This window comes from Phyllobates terribilis, unplaced genomic scaffold (genome assembly GCF_046119375.1).
Source record: "Phyllobates terribilis strain yellow unplaced genomic scaffold, ASM4611937v1 Scaffold_8__6_contigs__length_399053987, whole genome shotgun sequence".
NCBI lineage: Eukaryota > Metazoa > Chordata > Amphibia > Anura > Dendrobatidae > Phyllobates > Phyllobates terribilis.
In genome coordinates, this window is record NW_027362768.1 from 385,986,077 (window position 1) to 386,012,124 (window position 26,048).

General features: G+C 39.3%; 1 protein-coding gene across 2 annotated transcripts in view; it reads right to left on the bottom strand.

Annotated features, from left to right (window-relative positions):
- Positions 1-26,048, bottom strand: part of CACNA2D2 (calcium voltage-gated channel auxiliary subunit alpha2delta 2) — a 259,816-nt gene that overhangs the window by 115,539 nt on the left and 118,229 nt on the right. For both annotated transcript variants that reach the window (XM_073645132.1, XM_073645131.1), the window contains exon 3: positions 24,819-24,878. In XM_073645132.1, the coding sequence (XP_073501233.1) occupies positions 24,819-24,878 (60 nt within the window). The remainder of the gene's footprint in view (positions 1-24,818; positions 24,879-26,048) is intronic.

The window sequence follows — 26,048 nt, forward strand, 5'->3', positions numbered from 1 at the left end:
GTTATATTCTTGTACATAGGAGCAGTATTATAGTAGTTATATTCTTGTACATAGGAGAAGTATTATAGTAGTTCTATTCTTGTACATAGGGGCAGTAGTATAGTAGTTATATTCTTGTACATAGGAGCAGTATTATAGTAGTTATATTCTTGTACATAGGGGCAGTATTATAGTAGTTATATTCTTGTACATAGGGGTAGTATTATGGTAGTTATATTATTGTACATAGGAGCAGTATTATAGTAGTTATATTCTTGTACATAGGGAGAAGTATTATAGTAGTTATATTCTTCTACATAGGGGCAGTATTATAGTAGTTATATTCTTGTACATAGGAGCAGTATTATAGTAGTTATATTCTTCTACATAGGGGCAGTATTATAGTAGTTATATTCTTGTACATAGGGGGCAGTATTATAGTAGTTATATTCTTGTACATAGGAGCAGTATTATAGTAGTTATATTCTTCTACATAGGGGCAGTATTATAGTAGTTATATTCTTGTACAAAGGAGCAGTATTATAGTAGTTATATTCTTGTACATAGAAGCAGTATTATAGTAGTTATATTCTTGTACATAGGAGCAGTATTATAGTAGTTATATTCTTGTACATAGGAGCAGTATTATAGCAGTTATATTCTTGTACATAGGAGCAGTATTATAGTAGTTATATTCTTGTACATAGGAGCAGAATTATAGTAGTTATATTCTTGTACATAGGGGGCAGTATTATAGTAGTTATATTCTTGTACATAGGAGCAGTATTATAGTAGTTATATTCTTGTACATAGGGGCAGTATTATAGTAGGTATATTCTTGTACATAGGAGCAGTATTAAAGTAGTTATACTCTTGTACATAGGAGCAGTATTATAGTAGTTATATTCTTGTACATAGGAGTAGTATTATAGTAGTTATATTCTTGTACATAGGGAGCAGTATTATAGTAGTTATATTCTTGTACATAGGAGCAGTATTATAATAGTTATAGTCTGTACATAGGAGCAGTATTCTAGTAGTTATATTCTTGTACATAGGGGCAGTATTATAGTAGTTATATTCTTGTAAATAGGAGCAGTATTCTAGTAGTTATATTCTTGTACATAGGAGCAGTATTATAGTAGTTATATTCTTGTACATAGCAGCAGTATTATAGTAGTTATATTCTTGTACAAAGGAGCAGTATTATAGCAGATATATTCTTGTACATAGGAGCAGTATTATAGTAGTTATATTCTTGTACATAGGGGGCAGTATTATAGTAGCTATATTCTTGTACATAGGAGCAGTATTATAATAGTTATATTCTTGTACATGGGGGGCAGTATTATAGTAGTTATATTCTTGTACATAGGAGCAGTATTATAGTAGTTATATTCTTGTACATAGGAGCAGTATTATAGTAGTTATACTCTTGTACATAGGAGCAGTATTATAGTAGTTATATTCTTGTACATAGGAGCAGTATTATAGTAGTTATATTCTTGTACATAGGGGCAGTATTATAGTAGTTATATTCTTGTACATAGGGGCAGTATTATAGTAGTTATATTCTTGTACATAGGAGCAGTATTATAGTAGTTATACTCTTGTACATAGGAGCAGTATTATAGCAGTTATACTCTTGTACATAGGAGCAGTATTATAGTAGTTATATTCTTGTACATAGGGGCAGTATTATAGTAGTTATATTCTTGTACATAGGGGCAGTATTATAGTAGTTATATTCTTGTACATAGGGGGCAGTATTATAGTAGTTATATTCTTGTACATAGGAGCAGTATTATAGTAGTTATATTCTTGTACATAGGGGCAGTATTATAGTAGTTATATTCTTGTCCATAGGGGGCAGTATTATAGTAGTTATATTCTTGTACATAGGGGGCAGTATTATAGTAGTTATATTCTTGTACATAAGAGCAGTATTATAGTAGTTATATTCTTGTACATAGGAGCAGTATTATAGTAGTTATATTCTTGTACATAGGAGCAGTATTATAGTAGTTATACTCTTGTACATAGGAGCAGTATTATAGTAGTTATATTCTTGTACATAGCAGCAGTATTATAGTAGTTATATTCTTGTACATAGCAGCAGTATTATAGTAGTTATATTCTTGTACATAGGGAGCAGTATTATAGTAGTTATATTCTTGTACATAGGGAGCAGTATTATAGTAGTTATATTCTTGTACATAGGGGCAGTATTATAGTAGTTATATTCTTGTACATAGGAGCAGTATTATAGTAGTTATATTCTTGTACATAGGAGCAGTATTATAGTAGTTATATTCTTGTACATAGGAGCAGTATTATAGTAGTTATATTCTTGTACATAGGGGCAGTATTATAGTAGGTATATTCTTGTACATAGGGGCAGTGTTATAGTAGTTATATTCTTGTACATAGGGGGCAGTATTATAGTAGTTATATTCTTGTACATAGGGAGAAGTATTATAGTAGTTATATTCTTCTACATAGGGGCAGTATTCTAGTAGTTATATTCTTGTACATAGGAGCAGTATTATAGTAGTTATATTCTTGTACATAGGAGAAGTATTATAGTAGTTCTATTCTTGTACATAGGGGCAGTAGTATAGTAGTTATATTCTTGTACATAGGAGCAGTATTATAGTAGTTATATTCTTGTACATAGGGGCAGTATTATAGTAGTTATATTCTTGTACATAGGGGTAGTATTATGGTAGTTATATTATTGTACATAGGAGCAGTATTATAGTAGTTATATTCTTGTACATAGGGAGAAGTATTATAGTAGTTATATTCTTCTACATAGGGGCAGTATTATAGTAGTTATATTCTTGTACATAGGAGCAGTATTATAGTAGTTATATTCTTCTACATAGGGGCAGTATTATAGTAGTTATATTCTTGTACATAGGGGGCAGTATTATAGTAGTTATATTCTTGTACATAGGAGCAGTATTATAGTAGTTATATTCTTCTACATAGGGGCAGTATTATAGTAGTTATATTCTTGTACATAGGAGCAGTATTATAGTAGTTATATTCTTGTACATAGAAGCAGTATTATAGTAGTTATATTCTTGTACATAGGAGCAGTATTATAGTAGTTATATTCTTGTACATAGGAGCAGTATTATAGCAGTTATATTCTTGTACATAGGAGCAGTATTATAGTAGTTATATTCTTGTACATAGGAGCAGAATTATAGTAGTTATATTCTTGTACATAGGGGGCAGTATTATAGTAGTTATATTCTTGTACATAGGAGCAGTATTATAGTAGTTATATTCTTGTACATAGGGGCAGTATTATAGTAGGTATATTCTTGTACATAGGAGCAGTATTAAAGTAGTTATACTCTTGTACATAGGAGCAGTATTATAGTAGTTATATTCTTGTACATAGGAGTAGTATTATAGTAGTTATATTCTTGTACATAGGGAGCAGTATTATAGTAGTTATATTCTTGTACATAGGAGCAGTATTATAATAGTTATAGTCTGTACATAGGAGCAGTATTCTAGTAGTTATATTCTTGTACATAGGGGCAGTATTATAGTAGTTATATTCTTGTAAATAGGAGCAGTATTCTAGTAGTTATATTCTTGTACATAGGAGCAGTATTATAGTAGTTATATTCTTGTACATAGCAGCAGTATTATAGTAGTTATATTCTTGTACAAAGGAGCAGTATTATAGCAGATATATTCTTGTACATAGGAGCAGTATTATAGTAGTTATATTCTTGTACATAGGGGGCAGTATTATAGTAGCTATATTCTTGTACATAGGAGCAGTATTATAATAGTTATATTCTTGTACATGGGGGGCAGTATTATAGTAGTTATATTCTTGTACATAGGAGCAGTATTATAGTAGTTATATTCTTGTACATAGGAGCAGTATTATAGTAGTTATACTCTTGTACATAGGAGCAGTATTATAGTAGTTATATTCTTGTACATAGGAGCAGTATTATAGTAGTTATATTCTTGTACATAGGGGCAGTATTATAGTAGTTATATTCTTGTACATAGGGGCAGTATTATAGTAGTTATATTCTTGTACATAGGAGCAGTATTATAGTAGTTATACTCTTGTACATAGGAGCAGTATTATAGCAGTTATACTCTTGTACATAGGAGCAGTATTATAGTAGTTATATTCTTGTACATAGGGGCAGTATTATAGTAGTTATATTCTTGTACATAGGGGCAGTATTATAGTAGTTATATTCTTGTACATAGGGGGCAGTATTATAGTAGTTATATTCTTGTACATAGGAGCAGTATTATAGTAGTTATATTCTTGTACATAGGGGCAGTATTATAGTAGTTATATTCTTGTCCATAGGGGGCAGTATTATAGTAGTTATATTCTTGTACATAGGGGGCAGTATTATAGTAGTTATATTCTTGTACATAAGAGCAGTATTATAGTAGTTATATTCTTGTACATAGGAGCAGTATTATAGTAGTTATATTCTTGTACATAGGAGCAGTATTATAGTAGTTATACTCTTGTACATAGGAGCAGTATTATAGTAGTTATATTCTTGTACATAGCAGCAGTATTATAGTAGTTATATTCTTGTACATAGCAGCAGTATTATAGTAGTTATATTCTTGTACATAGGGAGCAGTATTATAGTAGTTATATTCTTGTACATAGGGAGCAGTATTATAGTAGTTATATTCTTGTACATAGGGGCAGTATTATAGTAGTTATATTCTTGTACATAGGAGCAGTATTATAGTAGTTATATTCTTGTACATAGGAGCAGTATTATAGTAGTTATATTCTTGTACATAGGAGCAGTATTATAGTAGTTATATTCTTGTACATAGGGGCAGTATTATAGTAGGTATATTCTTGTACATAGGGGCAGTGTTATAGTAGTTATATTCTTGTACATAGGGGGCAGTATTATAGTAGTTATATTCTTGTACATAGGAGCAGTATTATAGTAGTTATATTCTTGTACATAGGGGCAGTATTATAGTAGTTATATTCTTGTACATAGGGGCAGTATTATGGTAGTTATATTATTGTACATAGGAGCAGTATTATAGTAGTTATATTCTTGTACATAGGGAGAAGTATTATAGTAGTTATATTCTTCTACATAGGGGCAGTATTATAGTAGTTATATTCTTGTACATAGGAGCAGTATTATAGTAGTTATATTCTTCTACATAGGGGCAGTATTATAGTAGTTATATTCTTCTACATAGGGGGCAGTATTATAGTAGTTATATTCTTGTACATAGGAGCAGTATTATAGTAGTTATATTCTTCTACATAGGGGCAGTATTATAGTAGTTATATTCTTGTACATAGGAGCAGTATTATAGTAGTTATATTCTTGTACATAGGAGCAGTATTATAGTAGTTATATTCTTGTACACAGGAGCAGTATTATAGCAGTTATATTCTTGTACATAGGAGCAGTATTATAGTAGTTATATTCTTGTACATAGGAGCAGAATTATAGTAGTTATATTCTTGTACATAGGGGGCAGTATTATAGTAGTTATATTCTTGTACATAGGAGCAGTATTATAGTAGTTATATTCTTGTACATAGGGGCAGTATTATAGTAGGTATATTCTTGTACATAGGAGCAGTATTAAAGTAGTTATACTCTTGTACATAGGAGCAGTATTATAGTAGTTATATTCTTGTACATAGGAGTAGTATTATAGTAGTTATATTCTTGTACATAGGGAGCAGTATTATAGTAGTTATATTCTTGTACATAGGAGCAGTATTATAATAGTTATAGTCTGTACATAGGAGCAGTATTATAGCAGTTATATTCTTGTACATAAGGGGCAGTATTATAGTAGTTATATTCTTGTACATAGGGGACAGTATTATAGTAGTTATATTCTTGTACATAGGAGCAGTATTATAGTAGTTATATTCTTGTACATAGGAGCAGTATTATAGTAGTTCTATTCTTGTACATAGGGGCAGTATTATAGTAGTTCTATTCTTGTACATAGGAGAAGTATTATAGTAGTTCTATTCTTGTACATAGGGGCAGTATTATAGTAGTTATATTCTTGTACATAGGAGCAGTATTATAGTAGTTATATTCTTGTACATAGGGAGAAGTATTATAGTAGTTATATTCTTCTACATAGGGGCAGTATTCTAGTAGTTATATTCTTGTACATAGGAGCAGTATTATAGTAGTTATATTCTTGTACATAGGAGAAGTATTATAGTAGTTCTATTCTTGTACATAGGGGCAGTAGTATAGTAGTTATATTCTTGTACATAGGAGCAGTATTATAGTAGTTATATTCTTGTACATAGGGGCAGTATTATAGTAGTTATATTCTTGTACATAGGGGTAGTATTATGGTAGTTATATTATTGTACATAGGAGCAGTATTATAGTAGTTATATTCTTGTACATAGGGAGAAGTATTATAGTAGTTATATTCTTCTACATAGGGGCAGTATTATAGTAGTTATATTCTTGTACATAGGAGCAGTATTATAGTAGTTATATTCTTCTACATAGGGGCAGTATTATAGTAGTTATATTCTTGTACATAGGGGGCAGTATTATAGTAGTTATATTCTTGTACATAGGAGCAGTATTATAGTAGTTATATTCTTCTACATAGGGGCAGTATTATAGTAGTTATATTCTTGTACATAGGAGCAGTATTATAGTAGTTATATTCTTGTACATAGAAGCAGTATTATAGTAGTTATATTCTTGTACATAGGAGCAGTATTATAGTAGTTATATTCTTGTACATAGGAGCAGTATTATAGCAGTTATATTCTTGTACATAGGAGCAGTATTATAGTAGTTATATTCTTGTACATAGGAGCAGAATTATAGTAGTTATATTCTTGTACATAGGGGGCAGTATTATAGTAGTTATATTCTTGTACATAGGAGCAGTATTATAGTAGTTATATTCTTGTACATAGGGGCAGTATTATAGTAGGTATATTCTTGTACATAGGAGCAGTATTAAAGTAGTTATACTCTTGTACATAGGAGCAGTATTATAGTAGTTATATTCTTGTACATAGGAGTAGTATTATAGTAGTTATATTCTTGTACATAGGGAGCAGTATTATAGTAGTTATATTCTTGTACATAGGAGCAGTATTATAATAGTTATAGTCTGTACATAGGAGCAGTATTCTAGTAGTTATATTCTTGTACATAGGGGCAGTATTATAGTAGTTATATTCTTGTAAATAGGAGCAGTATTCTAGTAGTTATATTCTTGTACATAGGAGCAGTATTATAGTAGTTATATTCTTGTACATAGCAGCAGTATTATAGTAGTTATATTCTTGTACAAAGGAGCAGTATTATAGCAGATATATTCTTGTACATAGGAGCAGTATTATAGTAGTTATATTCTTGTACATAGGGGGCAGTATTATAGTAGCTATATTCTTGTACATAGGAGCAGTATTATAATAGTTATATTCTTGTACATGGGGGGCAGTATTATAGTAGTTATATTCTTGTACATAGGAGCAGTATTATAGTAGTTATATTCTTGTACATAGGAGCAGTATTATAGTAGTTATACTCTTGTACATAGGAGCAGTATTATAGTAGTTATATTCTTGTACATAGGAGCAGTATTATAGTAGTTATATTCTTGTACATAGGGGCAGTATTATAGTAGTTATATTCTTGTACATAGGGGCAGTATTATAGTAGTTATATTCTTGTACATAGGAGCAGTATTATAGTAGTTATACTCTTGTACATAGGAGCAGTATTATAGCAGTTATACTCTTGTACATAGGAGCAGTATTATAGTAGTTATATTCTTGTACATAGGGGCAGTATTATAGTAGTTATATTCTTGTACATAGGGGCAGTATTATAGTAGTTATATTCTTGTACATAGGGGGCAGTATTATAGTAGTTATATTCTTGTACATAGGAGCAGTATTATAGTAGTTATATTCTTGTACATAGGGGCAGTATTATAGTAGTTATATTCTTGTCCATAGGGGGCAGTATTATAGTAGTTATATTCTTGTACATAGGGGGCAGTATTATAGTAGTTATATTCTTGTACATAAGAGCAGTATTATAGTAGTTATATTCTTGTACATAGGAGCAGTATTATAGTAGTTATATTCTTGTACATAGGAGCAGTATTATAGTAGTTATACTCTTGTACATAGGAGCAGTATTATAGTAGTTATATTCTTGTACATAGCAGCAGTATTATAGTAGTTATATTCTTGTACATAGCAGCAGTATTATAGTAGTTATATTCTTGTACATAGGGAGCAGTATTATAGTAGTTATATTCTTGTACATAGGGAGCAGTATTATAGTAGTTATATTCTTGTACATAGGGGCAGTATTATAGTAGTTATATTCTTGTACATAGGAGCAGTATTATAGTAGTTATATTCTTGTACATAGGAGCAGTATTATAGTAGTTATATTCTCGTACATAGGAGCAGTATTATAGTAGTTATATTCTTGTACATAGGGGCAGTATTATAGTAGTTATATTCTTGTACATAAGGGCAGTATTATAGTATTTATATTCTTGTACATAGGGGCAGTATTATAGTAGTTATATTCCTGTACATAGGGGCAGTATTATAGTAGTTATATTCTTGTACATAGGGGGCAGTATTATAGTAGTTATATTCTTGTACATAGGGGCAGTATTATAGTAGCTATATTCTTGTACATAGGGGCAGTATTATAGTAGTTATATTCTTGCACATAGGGGGCAGTATTATAGTAGTTATATTCCTGTACATAGGGGCAGTATTATAGTAGTTATATTCTTGTACATAGGAGCAGTATTATAGTAGTTATATTCTTGTACATAGGGGCAGTATTATAGTAGTTATATTCTTGTACATAGGGGCAGTATTATAGTAGTTATATTCTTGTACATAGGGGGCAGTATTATAGTAGTTATATTCTTCTACATAGGGAGCAGTATTATAGTAGTTATATTCTTGTACATAGGAGCAGTATTCTAGTAGTTATATTCTTGTACATAGGAGCAGTATTATAGTAGTTATATTCTTGTACATAGGAGCAGTATTATAGTAGTTATATTCTTGTACATAGGGAGCAGTATTATAGTAGTTATATTCCTGTACATAGGAGCAGTATTATAGTAGTTATAGTCTGTACATAGGAGCAGTATTATAGTAGTTATATTCTTGTACATAGGAGCAGTATTATAGTAGTTATATTCTTGTACATAGGAGCAGTATTATAGTAGTTATATTCTTGTACATAGGGAGCAGTATTATAGTAGTTATATTCTTGTACATAGGAGCAGTATTATAGTAGTTATATTCTTGTACATAGGGGGCAGTATTATAGTAGTTATATTCTTGTACATAGCAGTATTATAGTAGTTATATTCTTGTACATAGGGGGCAGTATTATAGTAGTTATATTCTTGTATATAGGAGCAGTATTATAGTAGTTATATTCTTGTACATAGGAGCAGTATTATAGTAGTTATACTCTTGTACATAGGAGCAGTATTATAGTAGTTATATTCTTGTACATAGGGGGCAGTATTATAGTAGTTATACTCTTGTACATAGGGGCAGTATTATAGTAGTTATACTCTTGTACATAGGAGCAGTATTATAGTAGTTATATTCTTGTACATAGGGGGCAGTATTATAGTAGTTATATTCTTGTACATAGGGGGCAGTATTATAGTAGTTATACTCTTGTACATAGGAGCAGTATTATAGTAGTTATATTCTTGTACATAGGGGGCAGTATTATAGTAGTTATACTCTTGTACATAGGGGCAGTATTATAGTAGTTATATTCTTGTACATAGGAGCAGTATTATAGTAGTTATATTCTTGTACATAGGAGCAGTATTATAGTAGTTATAGTCTGTACATAGGAGCAGTATTATAGTAGTTATATTCTTGTACATAGGAGCAATATTATAGTAGTTATATTCTTGTACATAGGAGCAGTATTATAGTAGTTATATTCTTGTACATAGGGGGCAGTATTATAGTAGTTATATTCTTGTACATAGCAGTATTATATTAGTTATATTCTTGTACATAGGGGGCAGTATTATAGTAGTTATATTCTTGTATATAGGAGCAGTATTATAGTAGTTATATTCTTGTACATAGGGGCAGTATTATAGTAGTTATATTCTTGTACATAGGAGCAGTATTATAGTAGTTATATTCTTGTACATAGGGGCAGTATTATAGTAGTTATACTCTTGTACATAGGAGCAGTATTATAGTAGTTATATTCTTGTACATAGGGGCAGTATTATAGTAGTTATATTCTTGTACATAGGGGCAGTATTATAGTAGTTATACTCTTGTACATAGGAGCAGTATTATAGTAGTTATACTCTTGTACATAGGAGCAGTATTATAGTAGTTATATTCTTGTACATAGGGGGCAGTATTATAGTAGTTATACTCTTGTACATAGGGGCAGTATTATAGTAGTTATATTCTTGTACATAGGAGCAGTATTATAGTAGTTATATTCTTGTACATAGGAGCAGTATTATAGTAGTTATAGTCTGTACATAGGAGCAGTATTATAGTAGTTATATTCTTGTACATAGGAGCAGTATTATAGTAGTTATATTCTTGTACATAGGAGCAGTATTATAGTAGTTATATTCTTGTACATAGGGAGCAGTATTATAGTAGTTATATTCTTGTACATAGGAGCAGTATTATAGTAGTTATATTCTTGTACATAGGGGGCAGTATTATAGTAGTTATATTCTTGTACATAGCAGTATTATAGTAGTTATATTCTTGTACATAGGGGGCAGTATTATAGTAGTTATATTCTTGTATATAGGAGCAGTATTATAGTAGTTATATTCTTGTACATAGGGGCAGTATTATAGTAGTTATATTCTTGTACATAGGGGCAGTATTATAGTAGTTATATTCTTGTACATAGGGGCAGTATTATAGTAGTTATATTCTTGTACATAGGGGGCAGTATTATAGTAGTTATATTCTTGTACATAGGAGCAGTATTATAGTAGTTATATTCTTGTACATAGGGGCAGTATTATAGCAGTTATATTCTTGTCCATAGGGGGCAGTATTATAGTAGTTATATTCTTGTACATAGGGAGCAGTATTATAGTAGTTATATTCCTGTACATAGGAGCAGTATTATAGTAGTTATAGTCTGTACATAGGAGCAGTATTATAGTAGTTATATTCTTGTACATAGGAGCAGTATTATAGTAGTTATATTCTTGTACATAGGAGCAGTATTATAGTAGTTATATTCTTGTACATAGGGAGCAGTATTATAGTAGTTATATTCTTGTACATAGGAGCAGTATTATAGTAGTTATATTCTTGTACATAGGGGGCAGTATTATAGTAGTTATATTCTTGTACATAGCAGTATTATAGTAGTTATATTCTTGTACATAGGGGGCAGTATTATAGTAGTTATATTCTTGTATATAGGAGCAGTATTATAGTAGTTATATTCTTGTACATAGGGGCAGTATTATAGTAGTTATATTCTTGTACATAGGAGCAGTATTATAGTAGTTATACTCTTGTACATAGGAGCAGTATTATAGTAGTTATATTCTTGTACATAGGGGGCAGTATTATAGTAGTTATACTCTTGTACATAGGGGCAGTATTATAGTAGTTATATTCTTGTACATAGGAGCAGTATTATAGTAGTTATATTCTTGTACATAGGAGCAGTATTATAGTAGTTATAGTCTGTACATAGGAGCAGTATTATAGTAGTTATATTCTTGTACATAGGAGCAGTATTATAGTAGTTATATTCTTGTACATAGGAGCAGTATTATAGTAGTTATATTCTTGTACATAGGGAGCAGTATTATAGTAGTTATATTCTTGTACATAGGAGCAGTATTATAGTAGTTATATTCTTGTACATAGGGGGCAGTATTATAGTAGTTATATTCTTGTACATAGCAGTATTATAGTAGTTATATTCTTGTACATAGGGGGCAGTATTATAGTAGTTATATTCTTGTATATAGGAGCAGTATTATAGTAGTTATATTCTTGTACATAGGGGCAGTATTATAGTAGTTATATTCTTGTACATAGGGGCAGTATTATAGTAGTTATATTCTTGTACATAGGGGCAGTATTATAGTAGTTATATTCTTGTACATAGGGGGCAGTATTATAGTAGTTATATTCTTGTACATAGGAGCAGTATTATAGTAGTTATATTCTTGTACATGGGGGCAGTATTATAGTAGTTATATTCTTGTCCATAGGGGGCAGTATTATAGTAGTTATATTCTTGTACATAGGGGGCAGTATTATAGTAGTTATATTCTTGTACATAGCAGTATTATAGTAGTTATATTCTTGTACATAGGGGGCAGTATTATAGTAGTTATATTCTTGTACATAGGAGCAGTATTATAGTAGTTATATTCTTGTACATGGGGGGCAGTATTATAGTAGTTATATTCTTGTACATAGGAGCAGTATTATAGTAGTTATATTCTTGTACATAGGAGCAGTATTATAGTAGTTATACTCTTGTAAATAGGAGCAGTATTATAGTAGTTTTATTCTTGTACATAGGAGCAGTATTATAGTAGTTATATTCTTGTACATAGGAGCAGTATTATAGTAGTTATACTCTTGTACATAGGAGCAGTATTATAGTAGTTATATTCTTGTACATAGGGGCAGTATTATAGTAGTTATATTCTTGTACATAGGGGCAGTATTATAGTAGTTATATTCTTGTACATAGGGGGCAGTATTATAGTAGTTATATTCTTGTACAAAGGAGCAGTATTATAGTAGTTATATTCTTGTACATAGGGGCAGTATTATAGTAGTTATATTCTTGTCCATAGGGGGCAGTATTATAGTAGTTATATTCTTGTACATAGGGGGCAGTATTATAGTAGTTATATTCTTGTACATAGGAGCAGTATTATAGTAGTTATATTCTTGTACATAGGAGCAGTATTATAGTAGTTATATTCTTGTACATAGGAGCAGTATTATAGTAGTTATATTCTTGTACATAGGGGGCAGTATTATAGTAGTTATATTCTTGTACATAGGGGGCAGTATTATAGTAGTTATATTCTTGTACATAGGGGGCAGTATTATAGTAGTTATATTCTTGTACATAGGAGCAGTATTATAGTAGTTATATTCTTGTACATAGGAGCAGTATTATAGTAGTTATATTCTTGTACATAGGGGGCAGTATTATAGTAGTTATATTCTTGTACATAGGGGGCAGTATTATAGTAGTTATATTCTTGTACATAGGAGCAGTATTATAGTAGTTATATTCTTGTACATAGGAGCAGTATTATAGTAGTTATATTCTTGTACATAGGAGCAGTATTATAGTAGTTATATTCTTGTACATAGGAGCAGTATTATAGTAGTTATATTCTTGTACATAGGAGCAGTATTATAGTAGTTATATTCTTGTACATAGGAGCAGTATTATAGTAGTTATATTCTTGTACATAGGAGCAGTATTATAGTAGTTATATTCTTGTACATAGGAGCAGTATTATAGTAGTTATATTCTTGTACATAGGAGCAGTATTATAGTAGTTATATTCTTGTACATAGGGACAGTATTATAGTAGTTATATTCTTGTACATAGGAGCAGTATTATAGTAGTTATATTCTTGTACATAGGGGGCAGTATTATAGTAGTTATATTCCTGCACATAGGGGGCAGTATTATAGTAGTTATATTCTTGTACATAGGGGCAGTATTATAGTAGTTATATTCTTGTACATAGGGGGCAGTATTACAGCAGTTATGCAGTTTATCACATGTACTGATGCTAGACGCTGACCTGTCACTCTTCGCCTGTAGCGTCGGCTTAGTCTAATTATGAGATTGCCGCATCCTCGGGACAGAACGTTCCATCAGACGGAATCGGAGTGACGCAGATTTACCCCACTAGGTGCCTGCGGCTGGCGCTCACGTGACGACGCTTTTTAGCACAGATCATTAGATCTGGACGTGTCCGATCCCTGAGCAATGAAGGTTGAGTCTCCAGATCTGAAGGTGAATGGTCAGACTATCACCAGCGTTAAACTAAAATGTGACCATTGATTTCTAAGAGGAAGAAGTGGGGAGGCAGGGACGTGATAGGACTGCTGCCGGCACATGTCACCCAGCCATTGTTACACTTTTCCATCTGTATTTTCCTCTACACATTGGCGCAGTGTGAACATTGCTGGTAAGATGAGATGTCAGAGCGCACACCCCCGTCATTCTGTGAGCCTGGCACACACACCCAGACAGCCGCCATCTGCTCTGCGGAGCCAAGTGTCTGGACACTGTGCCCAGCGCTGCCCCGACGTCAGCGCCAGCTTCAAACCAAGCAAAGGTCTCAAAGAAAACGGAGGGGCCCCAGGGCGAGAGATGCGGGGGTCACCCGCTGTAGCACAGCTCTTAGCTTGATCCACCCAGCACAGATGTAAAGGAAGAGGTGCTGCAGCAGCCGATCACATCATTGCCACAGATGAGACTTTCCTTTGCCCCTGTCTTTCCTTACCGACAGTCACATCCAGAGCTGCATTCACAATTCTACTGGCTGCAGTTCAGACAGTGAGAGACGACTTACATGAGATCCCACCGTGCAGAGAACATTGCCCCATTGCATTATAGGAGTTGTAATTTCAGCGCAGGCAACAGCCTTATCCTGTACCTGTGTTCAGGGAGCTCCCACTAGTGGTGGCTGCAGACAGGATCTTATCATGTATCTCTGTATACAGGGAGCTCCCCCTAGTGGTGGCTGCAGACAGAATCTTATCATGTATCTCTGTATACAGGGAGCTCCCCCTAGTGGTGACTGCAGACAGAATCTTATCATGTATCTCTGTATACAGGGAGCCCCCCCTAGTGGTGGATGCAGACAGGATCTTATCATGTATCTCTGTATACAGGGAGCTCCCCCTAGTGGTGGATGCAGACAGGATCTTATCATGTATCTCTGTATACAGGGAGCTCCCCCTAGTGGTGGATGCAGACAGAATCTTATCATGTATCTCTGTATACAGGGAGCTCCCCCTAGTGGTGACTGCAGACAGAATCTTATCATGTATCTCTGTATACAGGGAGCTCCCCCTAGTGGTGTCTGCAGACAGGATCTTATCATGTATCTCTGTATACAGGAAGCTCCCCCTAGTGGTGGCTGCAGATAGGATCTTATCATGTATCTCTGTATACAGGGAGCTCCCCCTAGTGGTGGATGCAGACAGAATCTTATCATGTATCTCTGTATACAGGGAGCTCCCCCTAGTGGTGGCTGCAGACAGAATCTTATCATGTATCTCTGTATACAGGGAGCTCCCCCTAGTGGTGGCTGCAGACTGGATCTTATCATGTATCTCTGTATACAGGGAGCTCCCCCTAGTGGTGACTGCAGACAGAATCTTATCATGTATCTCTGTATACAGGGAGCTCCCCCTAGTGGTGTCTGCAGACAGGATCTTATCATGTATCTCTGTATACAGGAAGCTCCCCCTAGTGGTGGCTGCAGATAGGATCTTATCATGTATCTCTGTATACAGGGAGCTCCCCCTAGTGGTGGATGCAGACAGAATCTTATCATGTATCTCTGTATACAGGGAGCTCCCCCTAGTGGTCACTGCAGACAGAATCTTATCATGTATCTCTGCATACAGGGAGCTCCCCCTAGTGGTGGCTGCAGACAGAATCTTATCATGTATCTCTGTATACAAGGAGCTCCCCCTATTGGTGGCTGTAGACAGGATCTTATCATGTATCTCTGTATACAGGGAGCTCCCCCTAGTGGTGGATGCAGACAGGATCTATCATGTAACTCTGTATACAGGGAGCTCCCCCTAGTGGTGGCTGCAGACAGAATCTTATCATGTATCTCTGTATACAGGGAGCTCTCCCTAGTGGTGGCTGCAGACAGAATCTTATCATGTATCTCTGTATACAGGGAGCTCCCCCTAGTGGTGACTGCAGACAGGATCTTATCATGTATATCTGTATACAGGGAGCTCCCCCTAGTGGTGGCTGCAGACAGAATCTTATCATGTATCTCTGTATACAGGGAGCTCCCCTTAGTGGTGACTGCAGACAGAATCTTATCATGTATCTCTGTTTACAGGGAGCTCCCCCTAGTGGTGGCTGCAGACAGGATCTATCATGTAACTCTGTATACAGGGAGCTCCCCCTAGTGGTGGCTGCAGACAGCATCTTATCATGTATATCTGTATACAGGGAGCTCCCCCTCGTGGTGGCTGCAGACAGAATCTTATCATGTATCTCTGTATACAGGGAGCTCCCCCTAGTGGTGGCTGCAGACAGGATCTATCATGTATCTCTGTATACAGGAAGCTCCCCCTAGTGGTGGCTGCAGACAGGATCTTATCATGTATATCTGTATACAGGGAGCTCCCCCTAGTGGTGGCTGCAGACAGAATCTTATCATGTATCTCTGTATACAGGGAGCTCCCCCTAGTGGTGACTGCAGACAGAATCTTATCATGTATCTCTGTATACAGGGAGCTCCCCCTAGTGGTGGATGCAGACAGGATCTTATCATGTATCTCTGTATACAGGGAGCTCCCCCTAGTGGTGACTGCAGACAGAATCTTATCATGTATCTCTGTATACAGGGACTTCTCCCTAGTGGTGGCTGCAGACAGAATCTTATCATGTATCTCTGTATACAGGGAGCTCCCCCTAGTGGTGGATGCAGACAGGATCTTATCATGTATCTCTGTATACAGGGAGCTCCCCCTAGTGGTGACTGCAGACAGGATCTAATCATGTATCTCTGTATACAGGGAGCTCCCCCTAGTGGTGGCTGCAGACAGAATCTTATCATGTATCTCTGTATACAGGGAGCTCCTCCTAGTGGTGGCTGCAGACAGGACCTTATCATATATCTCTGTATACAGGGAGCTCCCCCTAGTGGTGGCTGCAGACAGGATCTTATCATATATCTCTGTATACAGGGAGCTCCTCCTAGTGGTGGCTGCAGACAGGATCTTATCATGTACCTCTGTATACAGGGAGCTCCCCCTAGTGGTGGCTGCAGACAGGACCTTATCATATATCTCTGTATACAGGGAGCTCCCCCTAGTGTTGGCTGCAGACAGGATCTTATCATATATCTCTGTATACAGGGAGCTCCTCCTAGTGGTGGCTGCGGACAGGATCTTATCATGTATCTCTGTATACAGGGAGCTCCCTCTAGTGGTGGCTGCAGACAAAATCTTATCATGTATCTCTGTATACAAGGAGCTCCCCCTAGTGGTGGCTGCAGAAAGGATCTTATCATGTATCTCTGTATACAGGGAGCTCCCCCTAGTGGTGGCTGCAGAAAGGATCTTATCATGTATCTCTGTATACAGGGAGCTCCCCCTAGTGGTGGCTGCAGATAGGATCTTATCATGCATCTCTGTATACAGGGAGCTCCCTCTAGTGGTGGCTGCAGACAGGATCTTATCATGTACCTCTGTATACAGGGAGCTCCTCCTAGTGGTGGCTGCAGATAGGATCTTATCATGCATCTCTGTATACAGGGAGCTCCCTCTAGTGGTGGCTGCAGACAGGATCTTATCATGTATCTCTGTATACAGGGAGCTCCTCCTAGTGGTGGCTGCAGACAGGACCTTATCATATATCTCTGTATACAGGGAGCTCCCCCTAGTGGTGGCTGCAGACAGGATCTTATCATATATCTCTGTATACAGGGAGCTCCTCCTAGTGGTGGCTGCGGACAGGATCTTATCATGTATCTCTGTATACAGGGAGCTCCCTCTAGTGGTGGCTGCAGACAAAATCTTATCATGTATCTCTGTATACAAGGAGCTCCCCCTAGTGGTGGCTGCAGAAAGGATCTTATCATGTATCTCTGTATACAGGGAGCTCCCCCTAGTGGTGGCTGCAGAAAGGATCTTATCATGTATCTCTGTATACAGGGAGCTCCCCCTAGTGGTGGCTGCAGATAGGATCTTATCATGCATCTCTGTATACAGGGAGCTCCCTCTAGTGGTGGCTGCAGACAGGATCTTATCATGTACCTCTGTATACAGGGAGTTCCCCCTAGTGGTGGCTGCAGACAGTATCTTATCATGTATCTCTGTATACAGGGAGCTCCCCCTAGTGGTGGCTGCAGAAAGGATCTTATCATGTATCTCTGTATACAGGGAGCTCCCCCTAGTGGTGGCTGCAGAAAGGATCTTATCATGTATCTCTGTATACAGGGAGCTCCCCCTAGTGGTGGCTGCAGATAGGATCTTATCATGCATCTCTGTATACAGGGGGCTCCCCCTAGTGGTGGCTGCAGACAGGATCTTATCATGTATCTCTGTATACAGGGAGTTCCCCCTAGTGGTGACTGCAGACAGAATCTCATCATGTATCTCTGTGTACAGGGAGCTCTCCCTAGAGGAGGCAGCAGACAGGATCTTATCATGTATCTCTGTATACAGGGAGCTCCCCCTAGTGGTGGCTGCAGACAGGATCTTATCATGTATCTCTGTATACTGGGAGCTCCCCCTAGAGGTGACTGCAGACTGGATCTTATCATGTATCTCTGTATACAGGGAGCTCCTCCTAGTGGTGACTGCAGACAGAATCATATCATGTATCTCTGTATACAGGGAGCTCCCCCTAGTGGTGACTACAGACAGAATCTTATCATGTATCTCTGTACACAGGGAGCTCCCCCTAGTGGTGGCTGCAGACAGAATCTTATCATGTATCTCTGTATACAGGGAGCTCCCTCTAGTGGTGGCTGCAGACAGGATCTTATCATGTATCTCTGTATACAGGGAGCTCCCCTAGTGGTGGCTGCAGACAGGATCTTATCATGCATCTCTGTATACAGGGAGCTCCCCCTAGTGATGACTGCAGACAGAATCATATCATGTATCTCTGTATACAGGGAGCTCCCCCTAGTGGTGGCTGCAGACAGAATCTTATCATGTATCTCTGTATACAGGGAGCTCCCCCTAGTGGTGACTGCAGACAGAATCTCATCATGTATCTCTGTGTACACGGAGCTCCCCCTAGTGGTGGCTGCAGACAGGATCTTATCATGTATCTCTGTATACAGGGAGCTCCCCCTAGTGGTGGCTGCAGACAGGATCTTATCATGTATCTCTGTATACAGGGAGCTCCCCCTAGTGGTGGCTGCAGACAGGATCTTATCATGTATCTCTGTATACAGGGAGCTCCCCCTAGTGGTGGCTGCAGACAGAATCTTATCATGCATCTCTGCATACAGGGAGCTTCCAGTAGTGGTAGCTGCAGACAGGATCTTATCATGTATCCCTGTATACAGGGAGCTCCCCCTAGTGGTGGCTGCAGACAGGATCTTATCATGTATCTCTGTATACAGGAAGCTCCCCCTAGTGGTGGCTGCAGACAGGATCTTCTCATGTATCTCTGTATACAGGGAGCTCCCCCTAGTGGTGGATGCAGACAGGATCTTATCATGTATCTCTGTATACAGGGAGCTCCCCCTAGTGGTGGCTGCAGACAGAATCTTATCATGTATCTCTGCATACAGGGAGCTCCCCCTAGTGGTGACTGCAGACAGGATCTTATCATGTATCTCTGTATAAAGGGAGCTCCCCCTAGTGGTGGCTGCAGACAGAATCTTATCATGTATCTCTGTATACAGGGAGCTCCCCCTAGTGGTGGCTGCAGACAGAATCTTATCATGTATCTCTGTATACAGGGAGCTCCCCCTAGTGGTGGCTGCAGACAGAATCTTATCATGTATCTCTGTATACAGGGAGCTCCCCCTAGTGGTGGCTGCAGACAGAATCTTATCATGTATCTCTGTATACAGGGAGCTCCCCCTAGTGGTGGCTGCAAACAGAATCTTATCATGTATCTCTGTATACAGGGAGCTCCCCCTAGTGGTGGCTGCAGATAGAATCTTATCATCTATCTCTGTATACAGGGAGCTCCCCCTAGTGGTGACTGCAGACAGTATCTTATCATGTATCTCTGTATACAGGGAGCTCCCCCTAGTGGTGGCTGCAGACAGAATCTTATCATGTATCTGTGTATACAGGGAGCTCCCCCTAGTGGCTCATGTCTGTCATGTAACTCAAGGTGTATGCAGATGAGTTGAAGCTTTACATCGGGACAATGGTTTTCTGATCTGTACAGATGGACGTCCGCTTCACAGCGCAGAGAGGAAACAATGTAGATGCAGCTATAATTCTCTTATGATTATAAAGTGATAATAAACCCAGTACATAGTAAAGTCTTTCCATGGTTGCACTTTCTCCTGGGCAGATTTATCCGGCGGCACTTACGATGGAGGAAGGGTAATGACGAGCGGAACGTCGCAGAGTAAACGGGGCGGCGGCGCAGGATCATTCTCAGCCGTCGTGGACGGACGAGTTTATTATCACCGTAGTCATTAAAATAAACATTCCTTTGGCGACTTAAGATGAAAAAGCCGAGTCGGGAGGACGGGAGGAGAATGATCCGCGTCTGTGAAAATGGAGATTACCGCGAGGTTCATGCGATATCGCATCTGAGGCAGTTTACCTAAAATTCCCATGGAGCTCAGGAGTGTTTGGGGTCCGGGAGCTGCGCTCGGGGGGCCGGGGGCCGCGCTCGGGGTCCGCGGGCCACGCTCTGTCCCCTTCCTAACAACCTTGAAGCAATCAGTGAGCAGCCATGCAGGGGGCTGTAATCAGAGCGGGGGCGGCGGGGGGCGCGAGGTGAGGATGCGGCTATGGCTCTGCAGCACATTACACCTCTCGGCCATCTGTCTGCACTGGGCAATGAGAAGATGTGGGGCCGGGGCTGGCAGGATCTGCATGATGATCGGTGGAGGAGGGGGCGCAGGACATCTGGATGGAGCCTCAATCAGAGCAGGAGAGGGAGGGCACGGCGCTGCCAAGCCATCAAAGCCGGGCAAGGGGGTGATCATGTCATGGCATCCTGGCAGCGAATGGAGGAATGAACATTAGCTTTTTTTTTTTATTTGCTTAAATGGCTTCATTTTTATCTGTTGTGACACTACAAGTCCCAGCACAAATAAATGCAAGAGCCCCAGAACAGCCAGTAACAAACTGAAGACACACCCAGAGCTGCATTCACAATTCTGCTAGCCAGCATGCTGAATGACGCTACACCTCTGTGCACCCACTGCTGCTTCAGTGTCTGCACAGAACGTGCCTCCATTTTGGGGGACATTGAGGCTCATTCACTAGTCGGGTGTACAGCAGATCATGAGCGAGTAGCAGTGGGGGCAGCATTATCCAAGCGTAGAGCCCCCAATGCTGAGACGTACAGAGAAATGACTGCACAGAATCAGCTGGCAGCACAGCACTGATGGACTCCTATTAGCAGCCTGCAGGGTTATAGATGCAGCTCTGGGTGTGACTGGAGGATAATAAATGGCGTGACATGTGCTGCAATGGGAGTAATACAAGTCACAGCAGGTCCCTGGTTAGTGACCACTAGATCGGCGTCAGGGCACTTAAAGGGATATTCCCAAATCATAAAGATTTCTGTACACACAGGGTTAATCATTTGGCCATTACAATCCATTTTTAAATCTGTAGTGATTTTCTGCCATCACCCCCTAATGAAGCCCCCACCCCGGGCTTAAAGCTCCCTCCATTACCAACAGATCTGCTCTCCAGGAGTACTAATGCTGCTGTTTGAGCATAGATGGATCTAATGATCCTAATAAACATCTGACAGCTGGGTTGTAGCACAGCTCTGCTCTGCTCATCTGTGCTCTGCTATGCTATACTCAGCACAGCTCAGCTCTGCTATGCTATACTCAGCACAGCTCAGCTCTGCTATGCTATACTCAGCACAGTTCAGCTCTGCTATGCTATACTCAGCACAGCTCAGCTCTGCTATGCTATACTCAGCATAGCTCAGCTCGGCTCTGCTATGCTCAGCACAGCTCAGCTCGGCTCTGCTATACTCAGCACAGCTCAGCTCGGCTCTGCTATACTCGGCTCTGCTCTGGTACAAGAAAGAAACCTTATGTTGGGCTCGTAGTGGATTTTAGCAATAGTTGTGCAGATCATGAGAGTCATAGAATAATATTGCCATTGTGGTAATAGCCCTTTAATTCCGGTATCGGGGTCTGCCCGCGAGGTGCTTGTGTGCTCCACTCGCTTATCAAACGCTTTATACTGAAGTGTGGACAGCAGACATTGGCAGATCGATCCTCATTATCGGGGGGGGGGCACTATATGGCGGTGATTTATCAGTTCCAGCCACCATCCCAGATAGAGGAGTATACTGAGCGCGGAGGCCGAGACTCCTTAACCCCACAAAGGCTGGATGGTAACAGCTGCTCCAATCGCAGTAGTGAAGAAGGGACTCAGAGTTCGGGAACGTGGAACGTATGAGATTAATGCAGGAACAAGAAAACGTGGATAAACCCGGAGACCGGGGAAAAGTGCAGCAGCTCGGGGGGCCGACGTCAGCTTGGAAACCACATGACAAAGCTTTCCAAAATGAAAGGGTTAATGTAAAATTGTGAAATCCGTCACGTCTGAAATCAAACCTTGAATATTTCTGCCGCGTCTCCAATAACTGTGCCATAAAAATATGGGATTGGTAATGTGAGCTGATCGCCGCCTGAGACCCCCAGCGCTCCCTCCGGGTCCCGGCCGCCATCTTCCCGCATACATGTGTAACGGTGAGACGTGGATGGGAATCAGCGGTCTGACCTCGGCATGATGCTGGCAGCGGAGGCTGAAGATCTCCTCTCCTCCCTGCAGCCTCCGGTGATGGCGGACCCTCCACACCTCCTGCTTCTATGTCTGAGAGCCGACACCGGGCAATGACAACCTGATCCAAATTACCGCCTTCATCAGATCAGGCAATAGCCGGGAGAGCAGAGGAATGAGAGGAGAATAAAGCCGAGGAAGAACTAGAGGAAAGAGGTGGGGGGAAGAGAAGGAAGAAGAGAAGGAAGGGGAAGAGGGAAGAAGAAAAAGTACAGAGGAAGAAGAGAAGGAAGGAGAAGAGGGAAGAAGAAAAAGTACAGAGGAAGAAGAGAAGGAAGGAGAAGAGGTAAGAAGAAAAAGTACAGAGGAAGAAGAGAAGGAAGGAGAAGAGGTAAGAAGAAAAAGTACAGAGGAAGAAGAGAAGGAAGGAGAAGAGGGAAGAAGAAAAAGTACAGAGGAAGAAGAGAAGGAAGGAGAAGAGGGAAGAAGAAAAAGTACAGAGGAAGAAGAGAAGGAAGGAGAAGAGGGAAGAAGAAAAAGTACAGAGGAAGAAGAGAAGGAAGGAGAAGAGGGAAGAAGAAAAAGTACAGAGGAAGAAGAGAAGGAAGGAGAAGAGGGAAGAAGAAAAAGTACAGAGGAAGAAGAGATGGAAGGAGAAGAGGGAAGAAGAAAAAGTATAGAGGAAGAAGAGAAGGAAGGAGAAGAGGGAAGAAGAAAAAGTACAGAGGAAGAAGAGAAGGAAGGAGAAGAGGTAAGAAGAAAAAGTACAGAGGAAGAAGAGAAGGAAGGAGAAGAGGTAAGAAGAAAAAGTACAGAGGAAGAAGAGAAGGAAGGAGAAGAGGGAAGAAGAAAAAGTACAGAGGAAGAAGAGAAGGAAGGAGAAGAGGGAAGAAGAAAAAGTACAGAGGAAGAAGAGAAGGAAGGAGAAGAGGTAAGAAGAAAAAGTACAGAGGAAGAAGAGAAGGAAGGAGAAGAGGGAAGAAGAAAAAGTACAGAGGAAGAAGAGAAGGAAGGAGAAGAGGGAAGAAGAAAAAGTACAGAGGAAGAAGAGAAGGAAGGAGAAGAGGGAAGAAGAAAAAGTACAGAGGAAGAAGAGATGGAAGGAGAAGAGGGAAGAAGAAAAAGTATAGAGGAAGACGAGAAGGAAGGAGAAGAGGGAAGAAGAAAAAGTACAGAGGAAGAAGAGAAGGAAGGAGAAGAGGGAAGAAGAAAAAGTACAGAGGAAGAAGAGAAGGAAGGAGAAGAGGGAAGAAGAAAAAGTACAGAGGAAGAAGAGAAGGAAGGAGAAGAGGGAAGAAGAAAAAGTACAGAGGAAGAAGAGAAGGAAGGAGAAGAGGGAAGAAGAAAAAGTACAGAGGAAGAAGAGAAGGAAGGAGAAGGGAATGAAAAAGGAGAAGAGAAATGTAAGAAAGAAAGATGAGAAGGAAAGAAAAAAAAGCAGGAAGAATGTATAAGAAGAAAAAGAACAGAAGAACAAGAGAAAATGGACAAGAGGAAAACGAAGGCAAATGAAGAGGGTGAAAGGAAAAAGTAGCAAGAGAGAAGAAAAGGTAGAGAAAGGAAAAAGTGAAGAGGAAGAAGAAAACAAAACAAGAGGAGGAACATGAAAAAGAAGAAGGTAAAAAAGAAAAAGAAGGAAGAGGGAGAAAAAAATAGTAAAATAGGAATTAGAAGCAAAAAACAAATGGAGAGGTAAAACAGGAAGAAGGAAAGAAGAAAAAGGAGAAGAGGACAGAGAAGAAAGGTGGGAAAGGAAAAAGAAGAAAAGGGAAAATAATTTGTGAAGATGAAGAAGAGGAAAGAATTTCAGGATGAGAAACAAAAGGAAGTAAAAGATGAAATAAGAAAATGAGGAAGAGAACATTCAAGAAAAAGGAAGTAAAAGAGGATGAAGAGAAGGAGGAAGAAAACAATGGGATCACAGAGCAGCTCTGCAGAAGGACGGCCGGAGAGGGAGATCTGAGTGCTGTGGGGGTCCCACATAGAGGTGCCCCCGTCACACCCAGAAGCTGTGAGATGATGGGGTGAGGAGACGTCTGTGGACCCTGCTGCGCACACAGAGGCTGAACACACGGGGGGCCGGGCGCTGCCACTTACCCTGATGTTATCCTGCCAGCGATGACTCCTCTGAAACTCCTCCGCAGCGCGTGCCAACCTCTGCAAGACAAGAGCCACAAGAGGTGATCAGCAGAGCGGCACCATGCACCCCGACATCACACCCACAAGCGCCCCCTAGAGTCAGCAACAGCCTAGTACCCCCAAAAACAGAGCAGAGAGCAGCTCCCTACTATAACTGAATATGACCCGGAGATATTAGGGGCCACACAGGGAGCAGAGGTGACATCCAGCAGGGGGCAGCATTACCGCAGCACAGTGGTTGTCAGTCAGTGTATGTGTCAGTCTTCACTGTAGTTCTGGAATTTTGTTCATGATGGCATGAGTCATCGGCCTCCCAGATAGGGAGTGTTGCAGATCATGGGATTGTGGGGGTGTAAAGAAACTCTGCGCTTCTCACTAGTGACGACACTGCAGCTGTGAGAGCGTCACACCGAGCCGCCTGCAAGAGCTATCTAGATCTATGCACAGCCATTGGACGCGTGGACGGCGAGGACATCGCAGAAACAGCGCCCCACCCGCGGCAGAGGAGAGCCCCCACACCGATAACGGACAGCTGGAGGCACCATAGTAACGACACCGGACTACAACTCCCAGCAGAGTCCTCAGACAGGAGGACTACTCCACACCCAATGTCACAGGTGCCAGCGAATCTGTCAGATTAACACAGTATGAAAGCCCTCGTTCTCTGCGCTGCCCAGCGGAGGGCGCTGCTCTACTGCCATCCTGCATCTATCCGGGCACATGGGCACCAGCCACGTCCTTGCGCCGAGCTGCTGCACACAGATGCGGCTGTCAGCGCGTGCGGCTCATGCAATAATTGTGCAGTAAAAGCTTCACCTGAAAGGCGGATAGTCTGTGGGCGGAATAAGTGGTGGAGCACAGCGGGAGCTGCCAGTGACTGACGGCAGCGGTAACCCCTCCACTGCCAGAGCACTTACCGCCACACAGGACTGCCACTAACAATACACAGCACAGGCACCCACACAGCCCTGACAGGAGTACAGAGGCGTTACATGGGACTGCAGGTGACATCACTACATTACCTGTAGTCAGAGAGTTATCACTGTGTTATCTGTGGTGTTACATAGGACTGCAGGTGACATCTACTACATTATCTGTACTCAGAGAGTTATCACTGTGTTATCTGTGGTGTTACATAGGACTGCAGGTGACATCTACTACATTATCTGTACTCAGAGAGTTATCACT